Source organism: Falco biarmicus, chromosome 5 (genome assembly GCF_023638135.1).
Source record: "Falco biarmicus isolate bFalBia1 chromosome 5, bFalBia1.pri, whole genome shotgun sequence".
NCBI lineage: Eukaryota > Metazoa > Chordata > Aves > Falconiformes > Falconidae > Falco > Falco biarmicus.
Genome location: NC_079292.1, coordinates 32070797 through 32088921, shown reverse-complemented (window position 1 = coordinate 32088921; position 18125 = coordinate 32070797). Strand labels below are relative to the sequence as shown.

At 38.1% G+C, this 18125-nt stretch overlaps 1 protein-coding gene across 7 annotated transcripts in view; it reads left to right on the top strand.

Moving 5' to 3' along the window:
* The window catches only part of NAV3 (neuron navigator 3), a 414503-nt gene that overhangs the window by 269756 nt on the left and 126622 nt on the right, over positions 1 to 18125 (top strand). For all 7 annotated transcript variants that reach the window (XM_056340408.1, XM_056340406.1, XM_056340405.1 and 4 more), the window contains 2 exons: positions 504 to 643; positions 7420 to 8458. In XM_056340408.1, coding sequence (XP_056196383.1) covers positions 504 to 643; positions 7420 to 8458 — 1179 coding nt within the window. The remainder of the gene's footprint in view (positions 1 to 503; positions 644 to 7419; positions 8459 to 18125) is intronic.

Here is an 18125-nt window from a genome sequence, read left to right as displayed (position 1 = left end):
ACAAGGTGGAAATGTTTTAGCCAATAGCCCTCTGAAAAATAACCAAAGATGGTAACTAAAAAGCCAGCTTCTATGCTAAACACAGCTGTGAAATTTGCTAGAGTACAGGATACAAAATATTTCTCAACTATGTATTGTGCTTTCTAATCAATTTCTGTAACATTTCCTCTTCAAAAGTGACAGATTTAAATAAAAGTTGACATTGCATTGCACTTTAATGGTTTGTTAGGGTGAATCTGTTTTAGCAATGTTAATGGCAAATGCAAAGCATCTTCTTACATGTCTTGTGACTCTACAAAGCATCTTTTTTCCCTTCTGTGTGCGTAAGGATATGCTTTTATCTTCATTTGTGGAGTCTAACTAATTTGAATCCTCTTGTTCATTGTTGCTTACCTGAAATCATTGTTTGAAGTTGTTTTAAATTCTGGTCTGATATTTTCATACTGCCTCCTCTATATGTTGAATTACATAAAATGATCGGATTTCTGATTATACCATTCCAGGCTTCCAGGACCCTCAAGGGTGCCGGCTGCAGGCAGCAGTACCAAAGTCCAGGGAGCTTCTAATTTAAATCGGAGAAGCCAGAGCTTTAACAGCATTGACAAAACCAAGCCTCCACAATATGCAAATGGAAATGAAAAAGGTAAGTGATTAAAAGTTACTAAGCTCACTCTGTATAACATACAAGAGGTCGGGGGGAAAATCACCAAAAGAACCCATCCACAAGGGTCAAAGTAGTGAGTGAATATTGAGACTTGGTAAGGAAGACCTGTCGAGATACAGCTCTGAATCAGGACTTGTGATTATGTTGGGATTAAAGTTCAGAACTGAAAACTTTCAAGATGTTGTAATTATATTTTATCTCTCTTTGATGGAAATATCACTAGGTGGTTTTTCTGAAGTGAAAATGAATCCATATTGGATGCCTATAATCTTGGCCCATATTTAGGTCTACTCAACCCAAAGGAAGGCTGCCATAATTTTCAAGGGACTTTGCATTCTAGCCTCTAATGAAGAAGAATCAGAATATTATATTTGCATCAGAGTATTACATATGTCTATTCCTTCAGAACCCTACCTAGGGTATATATAAGTTTCAATAAAGGATTGGAAGTCAAGTCAAATGTAATGAAATTTTGCAGGAATTTGAATTCAGTGTTCATCTTTTATTGCCTCCTTTAAATATGAACTTCCATTATGGAAACAAACTTTGTTCCTTGGGTCCTTCTGTTATCTCTCACCCTGACAGTATTTTCCAGTAAAATATGCCTCTTAAGGCTTTATTCTCAGAGAGAATAATGTAAAAACTCAGCTTTCTGAGTTGTGTAACTAATCCATCCCCTTCCCCCTCTTCTTTCTTCCTTTGTGTAATGAACAGCATTTTATTCATATCTCTCGGTTAGAATGCAGTTGAAAATGATACAATATACATAGTACCCGTTTGCATCCTTGGGGTCTGTGGGAGGAACAAGTATGCAGTGAATGTTTTTCATCCAAGCAACAGGCAGCTATCCAGATTTTTTTTACAAAATTCTGATGAACACCCTTTGCCCCTAGCTATATCTGAAGATATAAAACCATCCTTTCAATAGTTATTTCTTTATTTTTACTATCAGGTTTGAATGTTTTAGATAGTTCTATAATGGGATTTATTTTGTCAAGGACTTGTTTATGGCAAGACATCCAGGCTAAAACTAGAAAGACATCAGAGTGAAAACTGAGCAGACACTCTAAGTCACAAATACGATAGTGAGGTTATGAAGTAGATGTGGCTGCTTGAGTGAAGGTATGTACAACAGTTAAGGTTTTAGAATTGCTTCGTATTGTTGACTTAAGTTTGGTACTGAAATATGTGAGAATGAAATGATTCAAGGTGAGACATGTTTGTAGATATTAATGTTCTTAGTTCATAACTTGGAAACTGTCTTTTGACTGCTAAGGTTTGCATTGCATTGCACATTTGTGTGGCTTTTTGCAGGATGGATTTCTTCACTTTCCCATTTCTTTACAGCAGAGAATGAGAACCTTGAGATGGTTAGTGAAGTCATCACTTGCAAGAGGATAAGGGGTGGCTTTGTGTATAATTATTCAATTAATTTTACAGGATATAGAAAATGTAATGTTGCATAACTAGAGTACTATAGTTGAGATGTTGCTGTCTGCTCTTTTTTCTTTCTTTTAAAACAGCAGAATGGATGGAAGAACACTAATTTTACATTGTAGTATAAACCAAATACAAGTTTTTTTCAAAGCATAAAGCAGAAGTTGTTTAAAGAAAAAGACTGCTGCAAGTGCAAGGATAGCAAAGTACTACTTTTTATAATACCCTAAAAGAACACATGAGAACCTGTATTTGAATTCACTGTGCTGCTACTTTGCTTAAAGAGAAAAACAGCTGAACTGTGCCATATTTTAGATTTTTTATAGTGGTTAATTTTTTAATATTACAGTGAAGTTTTCAAGTAGTCCTTTGATATTTTTTTAAAGTATTTAAGGATGTCCTGTGACCTGAGGTTTTTTGAAGAATTTGTCTAGAAACAATCTTCAACCCTCACAATAGCAATAGTAATAATAGCAAACACAGCTAAAAAAAAAAAAAAAAAAGTGAGACATTATGTGTTGAAAAACTGATTTTTCCTTACAATGCAGCACATATAATAAACCTTATATTTCAAATTTTGCTTCTGATGCAGATGCTTGGAGCAATAACTTTAACAGCTTCTATTGAATGGTTATACAATCCATACACTCTAATTTCTGAGGCATAGGTCACATAGTAAATAGCTCGTAATTCTTTATTACTGCTGCATAAACTGAAGTGGGAAAAGAGACTATTTGTGCTAGATATATAGTCAGTAGAGGTTGGGACCCCCAGACCTCTTCAAGGGCAGACAGACCACTTTTGGCACATTTTGCTCTGCTGTACACCTTCCTGTATGTGCTATAAGGAGACTTCAGGAAAAAGATGTACAGGATGAGGTATTATTTTTAAATACAGTTATATGTAATACTTGAAATCCATTCCTGCATAACGTGGTTTCCAACTCAAGTCACAGTGGGGAATGGGTATGTCGTAATAGAGTTTAAGGAAACCTGAAGGTGATCCAAAACAAGATGTGATATGGGCCTTTTATTTAGTATTTAATTATTTAATATATCATTAATGTTATCTCCTTTGAGTGTTGCTTAGGGAGTAGTAGTTCAGACAGTAAGAAGCCTGAGCAAATGCAAGTTTACTCTCCGTTAAGGTCAGGGCAGTTTTCACCAACAGACCCAACCCATTGCTATGACACTGGTAACTCTGTAGCTGTGGTTGGGTCAGGAACACAGAACGTACCAAAACAATATACCTGCCATTAGCTGAAAATCACCTGTGGAGATTTAGTGAGCTGATTTATTTTTTTTTTTGGGGGGGGGGGGTGTTTGGGTTTTTTTGTTTGGTTTGGTTTGTTGGTTTTTTCCCTGGACATCGCAGCTTATGGGTGGGTTTCAAAGAACACATCTGTTTTCCAGGTCACATCACGTCTATCTGCTTCTGACTTAATAAAATAAAGATGAAATAAAACTATGAAAATGACACTTTGAATAAAGTGATTATTCACATTACTAAGAAGGTGGATACCCAGGGCATTTTGAGACCAGCAAAGAAATACTGCTATAATTCAAGTCAAATTTTAAGAACAAATATTTGCACTTTAATGCTGAGAAACACTGTATCTGAACACTGATAAGGGTCTCTATGTCATGGAGTTTAATTGCTTGCTTTTAAATATAATTTAATAATATAAAATGGTGTTAGTGTATCATCCAAACTGGGTTTCAACAGTATTTGGTTATTTTGCCTATACCAACTCAGAGAAACTGTCCTGGAACTGACGATGCAAATCTTTGTTCATCTGTGGCCAGTATGTACATCTATAGCTAATTTGTTTACATTTCTTCTGGTGTCAGTATTTTGCCAGTTGTCCATGGTGGTGTTCTCCTCCTGGGCTGCTGGAAAGCTGGACAGTCCTTGCTCATGGACAGCTGGAAAGGAACAGCTGAACAAGCTGGATTCCTCTTATCTCACCAGATATCTCTTTGCTCCAAACATCCTTATAGCAGTCCCTTGCAACTCTTCCATTTTCTACTAACCGTTTTTGTTCTGAGTGGCTGAAATTAGATACTCTAATTTGGGTGCCAACATACTACAGAATATTTAGATTATCAGTACCTAACTGTGCTGCCACGAGGGGGATATTGTCACAGAGGTTCTGTCTTCTCCAACAGCACAGAACACATCACGGGTCACAGGTAGTAGACAGGATGCTGACTATGTATTGGGCCCAAGATTAACCCCTCATGTGTCTTTTATTTGTGCAACAACCTGTGAAAAGTGGACTTTAAAATGTCCGTCCTGGGCTTGCTGGTAGAAACATCTCCACACTGCACACCTGGGGGGTGCTGCTCTGCTTTCCCAGCACAGGTCAGGCAGAGCTCAGGAGCACTGAGCTGTCAAGCAGAATGCAAAATCGTTTTTACCACGAGCTGATGCTGTATTTAGCAATGAGGGGGTTAGGTCCTAAACAAAAGACAGTCTTCTTATAGAATTCAGTTTATAGAAATACTAAATCTTTGTCACAGGTTGAGTTCACTCTGTATCAAAATCACCACAGGGTGGGGACAGATTTCATGTAACGAACAGCTAAAGCTAAGTTCAACTGTAAGAGCAGAAAGCAATGAATGATGTGCAGCTTCAAGTAATGCATTTGGGCTGGGGAGGAAATAAATCTTTTTATTCCACAACTTTAAACATACAGACAAGCTCCCAATATTTTTTGAGAGCATGCAGTCCACATTCCTTGCAGAAACATTAAGGATATACTTTAAATTGAAGATTAAAGGCAAGTTACAAGTTAAAGTTCTCTGTAATTTTTGGATGCTGTTTATGATTTGTGACATAAGGATCAAATAAGTATCAGTAGTTCCAGAAACTGGTGTTGGTTTTGTTGTTGGTTGGGGTTGTTTGTTGTTTTTTGTTGGTGGTTTTTTTTTCTTTCTGTATATGTAGCAGAACAAGCTGTTGATGAAACACTAAATACTCTTCTTTTTACAAGGTTTCCCTTCAATGAGTATAATATTATGTAGCAGGAAATAGGGTAAGGCACACATTCTTCTTTTTAATCAGAATGCTTTTTTTTTTTTCTCTTTTCTTGTAGTAAAACTAATAGCCTGAAGCCATACAAATGTTACAAAATTAATGCAACAGAGGGTAGTGGCATCCCACTGTTCACAGATTGTTACGTGTATTCTGCATTAGCATTGCATAGTCTTACAACGAATTGTTCTTCTGCAAAACTGTTGGGATAGATGAAGACCCTAATCCTCCCTTGTAATTAAGGCGATCTTAGTGCAAGGCAAGACGTGTGCAACGAAGTCCTTGTGCACACCCAGTCCTGGGCTGTCATCCACGAGGCTGATCCCTGGTATAAATTAAGGAAGCCTGAGGGCTGCAGTAATTTCCAACAGCTGTCGTTGGCCCCAGGCTCTCTTCCAGGACCTGAGGCTCACCAGAAAATAGCAGGGCCTCAGTCGCAACTGCTTTGTTCGCAAGGGAGGGGTCAGCTCTGCAGCTGCCCACCAAAGGTGCTCTTTGTGCATGGTGCTACCTGGAGCCTGGGGAATAAGCCGTAATCTCACCTGTCCCCAAAAATGCTGTGAGGCAACCCTTACCAGTTAATGTTTTCTTGCCTAGTAACTGAATGCAGCAGAGCTGCTTGAAACCTCCTGTGAAGGTGGATTGAGCTCATTTAGCCCTGTGAAGTTTGCATATCAGGCTAAGGAGCACACAAAAAACTCTGGGCAGATGTAATTATACAGCTTCCATTGAAGGTGGAGGTGATTGTCCTGACGGAGTCCAGTTGTTCATAGTGTTAAGCAAGAAAAAGTTGTTACATTTATCGTGTTACTTTTGTTTGGATTTTTTTTTCTAATTATTTTTCTTAATGCTATTTTAAAAAGTAAATTTTGCTATGTTTGCGTTCTCTTACAGCTCCCCTTTGAGGATGCTCAAAATCCTCCCATTCCTATGTGTATTAGTGGCCTTCAGACTTCCAGGCTGGTAGTCTAATCCATACTAGGGCCTTAGGGCTGAGACTGCAAAAATGAAAGTGATGCAGAACTCTGTGCTGAAGGGACAAATGTCTTCCTTGTCCTCGTCTGCTATATTAGTCAGACGGGGGGTGGGGCAAGACATGACGTTAGTTTCATGTATGTATGCAACACATCAGGCACTTTCTGCCATTTAATTAACTATATTTGCATTGCATGTCTCATGGGCTTTCTTATAGGTCTGAATTTTAAATACTATAGGCCTAATTCACTGGCAGTCCCAAGACTGAATGGAAAGACAAGATAAATACACTAAAATAAAATGTCATCTGCTGAAATAGCTACACATATTTGATTGCCATTACCACTTCATTTCGCTGGTGCTCCAGAGTTTAGATACTCAGATATGCCTTGGAAATATGAGCTTCATACAGAAGAGCTTAACCCTTTTGTGCATTGGTCTCTTTTGCTTAATGAGGCTAGATGACTTTTTTGAAAATCATGGTTGTCAGTTAGCATAGCTTGATTGTTGCAGGAATCTTGCTGTCATTCACTCTGAAGGTTTGCTGGAGTTCCTGGACAACGTAAATGTAGTGAAGGTACCCGAGCCATGTAAACGAGCCTTCTGTACCTACATGAGCTTCAGGCAGAAAACAAATATTGATGCTGTACCGATGTAGATGATATATCACCGTAACTTTCAAGTACTGACACTGGTTAAATCACCGATAAATTTTTTCCAACCTGTGAAAGTGTACTGGGTTAAGTTCCTGAAGTCAGCTACTAAAGGTTGTTAACCGTACTTAAAAGAAAAAAACCCTATAGTTACTTGCTGTTTTTTACTTTTATGAATACTGATCATACTCAGTCCTCCTCCTCCCACCCAAAACCTTAGCTTTCTAGCACATACTTTGCTTTCACTAAACATTAAAACCATCTCTGTTGGGTTTTTTTCCCTTCAGGTATTGTAGCATTCTTTTTTCTTCTATGTTTCAGTGTGTGATTATTAACATGATTGGAAGAATTTCTGTATGACTTAGTAAATATAGAATCTTTAAACTGGAAGGTTTAATTTGCATAATGAAACGGTTACAAAGAAGGTGTTTCCAAAGCTGTCTTGAGCTCACAGAAGTGTTGGACAACACCGTGATGGTGAGGGAGAAAAAAGGCATTTTTGGTTGAGAACATTCATGTTCCATGCACATGTAAATTATTTTTATTATAAATCATGTGTAACTGTGTTTTGAATGCCTGAGGAGTATGGTATCACCTTCAAGCAGGACATGGGAGAATAACTGTACCATTATGGTTCTTTCTGTTTTTTTCAAGGAGATTCCCCAAAAGGCCCTCATCCATCTGCAGGCATGAATGGAAATGTGCAGCATCCCACCAGCACCGGGCAGCAGCAGGTCTCTGCCATACCCTCTCCAAGTGCCAGCAAGCCTTGGCGCAGCAAATCCATGAATGTCAAACACAGTGCGACCTCTACCATGCTGTCTGTGAAGCAGCCTAGTCCCGCAACCTCCCCTACTCCATCTTCAGACAGGCTCAAGCCACCCCCTTCTGAAGGCGTGAAGCCCCCTTCATCTGGACAAAAATCTATGCTGGAAAAATTCAAGCTGGTTAATGCTAGGACTGCTCTGCGACCCCCTTTGTCACTGAGCTCAGGACCTAGTGACAGTGGAAGAGAGGATGATACCTTTTCAGAGTGTGGTGAAATGGATGTCTTAAGCACTGGGGTGAACAGCGGCGGCTCCACAAGTAGCAGTCCTAAAGTATCACCGAAGTTAACCCCTCCGAAAGCTGGAAGCAAAAATCTCAGCAATAAAAAGTCTTTGCTACAGCCAAAGGACAAAGAGGAAAAGAACAGGGACAAAAACAAAGTTTGCACTGAGAGAACAGTCAAGGAGGAGAAGGACCAGGTCACTGAAACATCTACAAAGAAGAGCTCAAAAATTGCAAGCTTAATCCCAAAGGGAAGCAAGACAACAGCAGCCAAGAAGGAAAGTTTAATACCATCTTCCAGTGGGATCCCAAAACCTGGATCGAAGGTGCCAACAGCAAAGCAGAGTGCTTCATCCACGTGCACGGGAAGTAAGGAGGTTGAAAAACTGAGGACTACAAAAGGAAACCAGTCCCAATCAACACCAAAATCTCAACTTAGTGAGAAGGCTTCTCCTTCCTCTGGTTTTGCTTCTTCTGAAGGGAAAGAACCAAGCACAGCTCTCACCCCGGGGTCCTCCACGGCTCTGTCAGCCTCGATGGTTGCAAGCAGTGGCCAAGGCACGGGAAATGGTGTTGTCCAGCTTCCTCAGCAACAGCAATACAGTCACCCCAACACTGCCACAGTAGCCCCTTTCATTTATAGGTAAGGTCACGGAGGGAAATTTGTGTTGTGTTACCACTTAGGAAAGAGAGCTAAAGCAAGTGGAGTAATTGTGAATCACACTGTTATGCTTCTTGTCTCACAGTTTCTATCACTGCATCATGCACATGTTTTCCTAATGTTATTTTTTAATTTATGTTACTGTATGAACAATTTCTTCCAAGAACTCTTGAGTCTCTACCTTGTACAAAAGCAATCCCCTGCAAATATTTGCCATTTAAAATTCAGGATCTTTTGATTAGAAATACAAATCACATGATGCATTCCCTGTACTGCTTTTGAAAGGTCACGGCTGAGTCTGATTTCTAGTGCGAATATTCCTGTTTGCATTTTAAGAACCTCAACATTTATCTGCTGATATTCAATAATATTTGCTTAAAATATGCTGCTCTCTTTAAAAATCCTAAAATAAACTACTGATCTTTCAGAGTATGAAATAGCACTATTTAGTATTAGTGGAAAAACCATACACAAACTTTTGCAAATATTCAAAAATATTTCAATGTATTGGGCAGAGAGAAAAGGTTGCTGTTTGCAGGTCCTTTTTCTGTTTAGTTTTATACGTGAACTAGGTATAGATTAGCTCCATGGAGACAGTTATATTGTACAGGTTATACAAACTCTTCTGATGGCCAGTGCTCTGGAATAGATGAATGAACAGTTAAATGCATCCACCTTTGGCTGAATTTATTTTGCTATTTGATAGAGCAACTGAAGAGAAGCTGGGAGTTTTCATTGTCGTACAGCTCAGAAGACAGAGTAAGTGTGGAAAGACTGGCAGGCCAGTTTGAGTAATGATTTCAGATGTCAGCTGTTGAAGGGCTTTAGCTACAGTTGTGGGTAAATTTAACATCTGATAAAATGACAAATACATTATCAAGCAAAATATACTGGCAGTGTTTGTTAGTGAGTAGTACTCTAGATAATCTTGGCTAAAGATTAAAGAGGTGCTGAAGTAGACTCTGAGGGAGTATATATATCATTACACACAACTAAACATAGCTTCAAACCCAATCTGGATGAGTGATAAACTGTTTAAGTTAATTATGAACAAAAGTAGTTCAGAAAAACGTATGGGAGGGGGAAAAGGCATAATCTAGGTTATATTTATTCTAATATGCAATGGGTAGCCTCTTGAGTTTCAATTATGTCTATCACTGAATGTGCTTAATATGCATGTTTCTTTATAACTGTCTGGAATAACCTCAGTGATGCAGACAAGTTGATGCATAAGATGGCCTACATATGCGTTAGGGTGCGTATATTAGGAGAGAGAAAAATAAGCTATGCTTTGCCTGCAGATGCATGTGCTATTTAATGGCAATTTTTTCCACATATCGATGGCATTCCATTGCATGATGGAGATATCTTATCATTCTTTTAAGCTTCATCATGAAGCAAAATATATTTTGAATTCTAAAGGGCGATGGAAGCATGCATCTTCCAGTAAAATTTGGTATTCATAATCACCTGTTTGCTTCAAACAAACAGCAAAGCAGACTGTATTTGATATCAAATCTCACATGAAAATCAAATTCTCAGAGCCGAGGTCTGATCTCAGAATGCCATGAACTCAGAGTAATAGACCGACATTGATGAGGTTACTTCAGTGTATGTGCCTCTGCAACTGAGAGCAGAATCTGACCCCAAAATACACAGTAACTACATTCCTTACCACTCGCAAGGGCTTTGTTATAGTACAGAATAATTTCATAAAATATAAATATAACCAAGGATAAAATATTGACATTTCCACAGTTAGCATATCTATTCTTGTGAACATGTGGCAATTGGAAGTGTGCATGAAGCTGAGGTACTGTATTTACATTTTCTTGTTCTTAAACATAACTGTTTTCTGAGCAGTCGCCACAGTTTATACACAGAATTTTCAGGTGCGCTTCTTAGCTGCTAGAACAACTTTATGGATCGTTGAGTTAATAAACAAGAATTATCATTCAGACTAACAAGTTTTTTTTTTTACAGCTGGAAGGAATATCTGGGCTCTGCGTTTGTACTGCTGTCCTTTAGAAAAATTTCAATATAATTTAGCAAAACTGCAGTGCATTTTCTCAACAATCCTGCAGAATACTGAAGTATTTGGCAGTGTACTGCTGTGATCAGTTTAGGCTCTTAGCACAAGGATAAGTGAATGAGTGCTTTTTCTGGTTCGTTGCTAATACTTGCAAATATCATGTATTTTGCAATGTTTGATTATTACCCAAGAGTCTATTTCAGTAGATTTGTGAGTAAACAGAAGTATTCCAAAGAGTTTCTTTGATGCTGGCATGTACTTTGTTTAAACAGGGAATGCAATGCTGTAATAGTTATCAACACTCATGTATTCAAGGAGTTGTGTATTTTTATTAATGGACAGTTAATAGAAAATACCGTTTCACTAGGAGGTTCTGAAATGGTATATTGCACTCTTCAGCTTTGCACTCTTGGTCCTTTATCCTATCTGATATCACATTGAATTTTTAAGCCTCTTAAACACTATGGCATGGAAATTCATATGGGACTACTACTCCTCTTCAAAGATTAGTAGCAACTAATCAAGTCAGAGTTGCATTTGAGATAAACTAAATGGGTATAATTTGAATTCTTCCATCCTCCTCAACAAGTGATTTTTTTATTTTCAAATGCAGTTGTGAATGTGTTATTTACAGCCCGTTATGTGTTCCCTCTGAAGTTGACTGTAGGGTCCAACTGATATAAGAAAGGCTGAAGCAGATGTAATTTAGTTGCCAGAAAGCTTGATAAGAAAGATACAGCAGAAAAAACAAAATGAGGGTGTAAGAGAAGTTATAATTGTTTAAAGTATACCAGCCGCTACTTTAAATCATGCATTCTTCTACACAGACAGAATTGGAGGAAGATGGAAATTGTGCTGCCTGCCAGAGTCCCCTTAGGCTTCTGTTGAAATTGGCCATTGTTATCTGCCTAGTGGTGTTTAAATTTCAGGTGGAGAAGAGCAACACAGAAATTTAGTGCTTGCTAGGTTACAGTGAAAACAGGGAAAAAAAGGTATTAATGAAAAGAAAAAAAAAGTCTGAATCTTTCTCCTAAAACCTTAGCAGGAAAATAACAGGTTAATTGTTCAGTATTTGGAGTTCTTAGCTTTCCTACACGTTGCTCAAAAGTGTAACAGAACCTGTAATTGCAAACATTTTCTTGCACAAAGAAGAGCCTGTTGTATGCAATCATTGCTTTATTTTTCGTAAGCCAAATTGTGTAAGTTTGCATTATTTCCATAAAATGGGAAACATAACAGTCCCAGGAGTAACACAAATATCACCTCACACCATGGGCCAAATCCTTAGCTGACGTAAATCATTATAACCCTACATGAAGTATGTGACATTGACAATTAACATCTGCTGCTAATTTTCTCAAACACCAAAGGAATATTTTAATAGAATGTTGAGTTGTAACTGGGTGCATGTACTGCAGTTTTATTTTATTGACTCTTCCAGTAACCAGTGCAGGAGCCTAGCAGGTCTCTTTTCCATGGCTGGAATATAGAATCTGAAGTGCTCAAATCCCGGGGCTGCGGTGCTCAGGGATTGCTTATTGCCTGAAATATTGGAAGTATAGAAACTACCACAGAGAATTAGCTGACCACTCATCATCCTGAGCTCTACTTCTATGTTGTGCATTGCTTAAATTTCAGTTCTTCAGCTAAGTTTTTAGTTTAATGATAGCGACATCTGGAAGAAGTTTCAGCACTGTCTGAATTGAGACCTTGCAGATATTCTTTCAGTGTCAATGCTGGACTACAAAAAACAGTTTGGCACTCCTTTTGTCCCTGAAGAATAAGAAACTGGTGATTTCAGCTACCTAATAGGTTGTTGTAGAGAAGATGGGGTCAGACTTTTCTCTGAATTGCAAAGTGAAAGGGTAAGAAGTAACAGATGCAAGTTACAGCAGGGGAGATGCTGATTAAAAGTTAGAAAAAAATACGTCTTACCCTGAGGGTGGTGAAACACTGGAGCAGGCTGCTAAGAGAGATTGTGGAAGCTCTGTCCTCAGATGTGTTTGAGACCCAACCAAATGAGACCCTGAACAACTTAATGTAACCAGACCTGCTTTGAGCAGGTCATTAGACTAGATGACATCTAGAGCATCTTTCTGATCTAAGTTACTTTATGATTCTGTGAGGACTGAAGTGTTCACTAGATAGAGGCAGAGAAAGGAAATACCAGTATAATAAGTAATGTGTTCCTAGGTACTAAAATCTTCTTTCTATCTCCTTTCCTATATGGTGATTGAAACAATTCTATTACTAGACCATAGTTTCAAGGATGTATGGGAAGTGCAGAACAGTGACAGATGGAATGGAGGAAATAATTTGGTTGCACCTCTGGAGGCACAGTGAAATTCAATTCCAGCTGCCTGTTCAGGATGTTCTTGTACTGGCTTTGGGAAAAAAAAATAGACTATTCTTCAAGGAACCTGCAAACACAGCATCTGCAGGGTTTGTTGAAGCCATATTTGCATCCAGTTTTAATGACCAGAAGCTACTTCTGGTAGTTAAAATTTTCAGGGAAAACCATGCTATCAGTTAATTGTGTTTGTTATTAGATGGTCCGGTAAACATTCTGCAACTCTTTCTTTAAGAACGTGATGATTCAAAGTTATACTGCATTGCTTTATTGGTTTCCGTTGTTTACATTACTGTTGTGAAACAAGAGATACCACCAACATTTTGCAATTGTAGGTAGCGCTAAACATGACCACTTACGAGTTTTACTTTGAACAAAAACAGTGTTTAGAAAAATCCCCCTTTTTTTCTCATGCTTGATTCTCAAGTAATTGTGCAAGAAATTTTTCCAGTGTAGAGATGTTGCCCTAAAAGATGGGAAGAAGGATTGTAAGTGAAGAAATCATTATAAACACATACTTGATTAAACCTGACTTGAAACACTAGCTTGATAATTCAGTTGCTTGCTGTTTACAATCTGAAGTTATGCGTTTCAGTTGCCATACAGACAAGTGTGGCCTTACTCCTTTGCCTAAATAATCAGTAAAATGTAGGATAAAAGACCAAAAAGGGTATTCTGTTCAGTCTTCCATCACTGACAATAATATTAACCCTTTCATAAACCAACCACGTTTTATTTTAAACTATTTAATCCCCACTACTCCAATGAGAAGGTTCTTTCATATCATTATTGGAAATTGTTTACAACCCACATGACAAGATTGCATACATTCATTACTTTCTTAATATCATCCTTTAACTTGTTTGCCCTGTGTTTGATCACTCTTTTTAAATATGTAAGGGAATAATCCATCCCCTGCCTTTTCTTTTGCAAGGCTAAATCATCTCTTTTCTCTCAGAAGGGTTTCTTCCCTGTAAACATCGTTGTAGCCCTCCCCTGCAGCTGTTCCCAATTTAACTCACACGTCTTAAACATGGGTGATCAAACTGCTGATATTCCAGATGTGGCCCTGCCAGTCTGTTACACTGACAGTGATACACATTCAAGACAGTTGCACCTCAGAGAGATGTTGGAAAAAAACCCCAGCACATTCATCTGATGTCTTTTGGAATGTCGAGTAAAAACCAAACAGATCTTTGATGTTATCTGTGTTTATCAAAGATTGGCTATTTCATTAGAGACAGGAAATGACTGACTGTGTTAAAGACAGCTTATTAAGTAGTGTTCGAGATTCTCTTCTTAATTACTCCTGTACAGGCTCATTTTAATCAAACTGAATGAGCTGTGCAGGTGTGATTAAGGACACGCTTTGTCCCATTAAGTGAGTCTGATGCTCTTACGAATATGTAGCATGTAACTCAGTGGGTTGGGGATAAATGTATTCTCTGATTGCTATGATTAAAACAGAAAACAGATTGTCCTGTTTTCATGACAGTTGCCTAAATTAATCTGTGCTGCAGATGCACAGCACTGGAGGAAATATCACTGGGGTTGCTTTGACTAAACTGAAATTCTTTCCACTTTCCTTGATATCAAGAGAGATGCAAGAATTTCAGTTTTTTCAAGGCAAGGCAATGGTCTGTGAATAGGTAGGGGATAGAAGGACGTTCATTAAGTCCAATGTGTAAGGTTAATGAGAAGATCTTTTAATTTGCTGTTTCCTTTCCTTGAGCTTAATATGTGCTGTGGTCCTGCTGAGATCAGTTGAGTCATTCATAGGATTAATATGTCCCACAGAAAGAAGTAAAAGCCAGAAGTATAGGGGAAAACAAACCTCATAATTTCACCTTTTTTTTAAATTAGAATGCTTGAGCTAAGCAAAGAGGTATCTGCTTGCTTGCTCCAATGTATCAAAACCTGTGACAGGCCTAGAACAAAGGGACTTGAAGTTTTAGGCACCCAGTCTATACCTGCACCTCCTTGCTCCCCAGGAGCTGAGGCTCCTATGTGATTTTGCTTGGAAGTCTTTCACCCCTAGACTATTCTCAGCCCATCTGGACTAAGCTTGACTCCAGAAAAAAAGCAGGGACTTGGCCATCATACACCAAAACAGCAGGGCTGCTGTAGAAGTGCTGGCAGTTGGCAACCCAGTGGAGACCTGGTGGGAGAAAAGCTGTCAATCAGAGCCCCGTCCCCAGGTTCCTCCTTGTGTGCCTTAATCACAGCTGTCAAAGGTCTAGGCAGCTGACTTTTGGCCCATCACTTCCACAATAAATAACCAGTTTTCTCAAGTAAGCAGAACTTAGACTGCTACAAAATCCATAGTCCTGTGTGGGATTTCTGTTGTTGCCTCAAATAGTTAGAATCATTGTAATTTGTACCAAATTAAACGTAAGATTGCTGAATGAAGTCAGTGTAGCAGCTTATTTTTTTGTTTTGGTAGCAAATCACATTTATTTTATGTTATATTTAAACTTTCAGGTTTCAGGTGAGATAAACCCAACAGTTCACGCTTCTTAGATCCGTTATTTCAGGCAGCCTATGAAATTGAGCAAACTGCATCATATTTACATTTTGTTTGTGCGTCCATGGTTTTTCTACAAATTAAATCAAACACTTTAAAATTATTAGTGTTATATCATCTTAGCTATTCATTATTTTTAAGTTTTAGATTCTAATTCTATTTTAAGTTTCACAAACTGAATTCTGTGCTGCAATTAATCCCACCTATCTGATTTTAAAACTGGGAAAGGAAATCTTTGCAAGTGACTCTTCTCACAGTGTTTTTCAACTTACCTTCCTAGTTATAGCTGCATCAGATTTTTGAAAATGGAAAACCAGCCAACAAAATGTTGAAAAATGAAAATGTGCTTTAACTGGTATTTAGTATATCTCTAAAAGTCTTGGTGTGACCTGGGCAAGCGAAGTTATGAACAAGTGAAAACTTGTATTCATTGTTGTTTTAAGTAAACAGATGCACTTAGGCTGAAATTTGCTTAGTTGCTGTAAGTCGCTCCTTACTTGTTTCTACTCTTGGAGGGAGATCCAACTCTTTTAACATAAGTATGTGTTCCCATACAGTTAATAATGAGATCTGTTTTGGTCTGTATTGACTTTACAGGCAGCAGTCACTGCCAGAGGGCGATCTAGATCATTGAATTTCAGTTTTACCTGTCCCTATTCACTGGATGAAGAATCAGTGCAAATGTTGGGTACTGGTGACCAATGGTGGTCCAGACCACTTAGTCCTTTTTTGATGACAGATGTCAGTCGATACAAACAGAAATGGATCTTTTCTATCCTCTCTTAGAAGATAGCTTACATATAAGGCTCTTGGTCACTCAGGGAAGGGTTTGCATCACCCTTCTGTGTTGTTGCAGTGATTGATGATTGAACAGTTGTATGATCAGGAATGCAATGCCATACGGTCAGAAAGATCTCTTTTTGTTTCTAACCAGAGACAGACGGAGATGTAAACTCCGTATACATTTTGTGGACAATGCTAAGAATACTTGAACTGCACCCACCTGGCAAGGCGCTCTTCCTACAAGACCAAAAGCAATCTACTCTTTTTCCAGTGTTCCTCTTAAATTCCAGCCTCACTCTGCTTCCAGCCCTGGCAGTTCTGTGATATGGGTTTCGCAAAGAGTCTGCAGACACTTCAATTACCTTTGCTACTATTATAAGTGCCTTTTTCTGAGATTTTTTTTGGGGCTGATAGTTTGCCCTGGACTGATCCAGCACTAAGCCTCAGCACTAAACCCAGAAGGAATACTCATAAACATTCATGGCCTCTCAAAATGGCTTTCAGTGAAAGCACACATACCTCATTCATTTTCATGATTTGAAGCAATATGGAAAAGCAGGTGGGACTGTGGAATTTTTATATTTGTTCATTGTGGAGAGATAGAGTAGCTGTTTTGTTACTTAAGACGCTGTCCTCAAGCACCATATGTTACATTATATTCAAGGTCAGTAGGACATAGCCCTGCAACACTTGTTGAGCTTGCATTTCCAGTAGTGTGTGACAGAAAGAAAAGCTACATAAGAACAAACCCCAGTTTTTTATAGAGCAGTTGTCCATTTCCAGCATCCCAAAAGTACAGAAAGTGATAAGACAGTGCATCAAATCAGACATCATTTGCATTTCTATTTCTATGTAAGTAGAGGTAGAGTTGAGTGATTCTAATCAATGGATTCCACCATGACAGTACTTGTGTTGTGTGTTCAGATATCTGCTCCCTCAGTTACTGAAATGAATTACTGAGCAAATCTATTCAGTAAGTAACTCTGAAGAAAATGTTAACTGGAAAGTTATTTCATAAAATAAGTTGCCATAAAATTATTTTGAGAGATAAGTCATTCTTGTATCAGTGACATTTATAAAATATGCATTCATCACACAGTTAAATATTTGTGTTTACAGTTTAGTTGGTCATTGCAAACACTCTGTGGTGAATTTTGAAAATTGAGCTATAAACATAACATTTTAAAATTAAGATATAACTATTTCACTAGTCTTTTAAGAGTCAGAAGACTGTGCTATTGATGTCAGGAAAGCTGGAAGAATTCAGACTCTAAGTGAAGACTTTTTTCCATTTTATTTCAAAAAGTGGCTAGTATATCTTTAGATGTATTCTTTTACTGTATACAAATGTGGTGCATGTTGCTATTTAATGGCATCATAGTTCAGCAGTTCCTGTGTAAACTAGTTGCTACAGCTGTTCCTTAAGACGCAGTAATTGTGTGATCTATTTTGCATTACAATCCATGTGCTCATGTATTTCTTGCTATTTACCATTATGCAACAGCAAATAAATGTGCTTAACAAAGGGTACCCATTATAATTTATCAATGATATCCACAGAAATATACTATCAAAGGAAATATAGGCTATCTGTTAGCAAGTTGATGGAAAAACTTGATTATCTCATTTCCCCAGAGTTATATAAGGTGCATTATCAAAAGAAGCTGCACATAGATTTAAATATCTGGGCCAGATTTCCATACCAGCCTTGCATAAGCTTCTTCCCACATGGCCTTTCTTGCTTAATATTTTAGCAATTACAAGTTTTCATTTCCCTTATATATATGTGCAGGAATGTGACTTAACCAATTTAAATGGATTCTGCCTATAACTGGTTGACAACACTTGCAGAGAAAAAGCAAGGAAACAAAATGGCTCCAAATGTCCCAGCATTAACTGTGAGTTGTTCCTGAAGAGACAGAGAGAGCTCTTACCTGTTTGCAAATCAGTATAGCTGGAG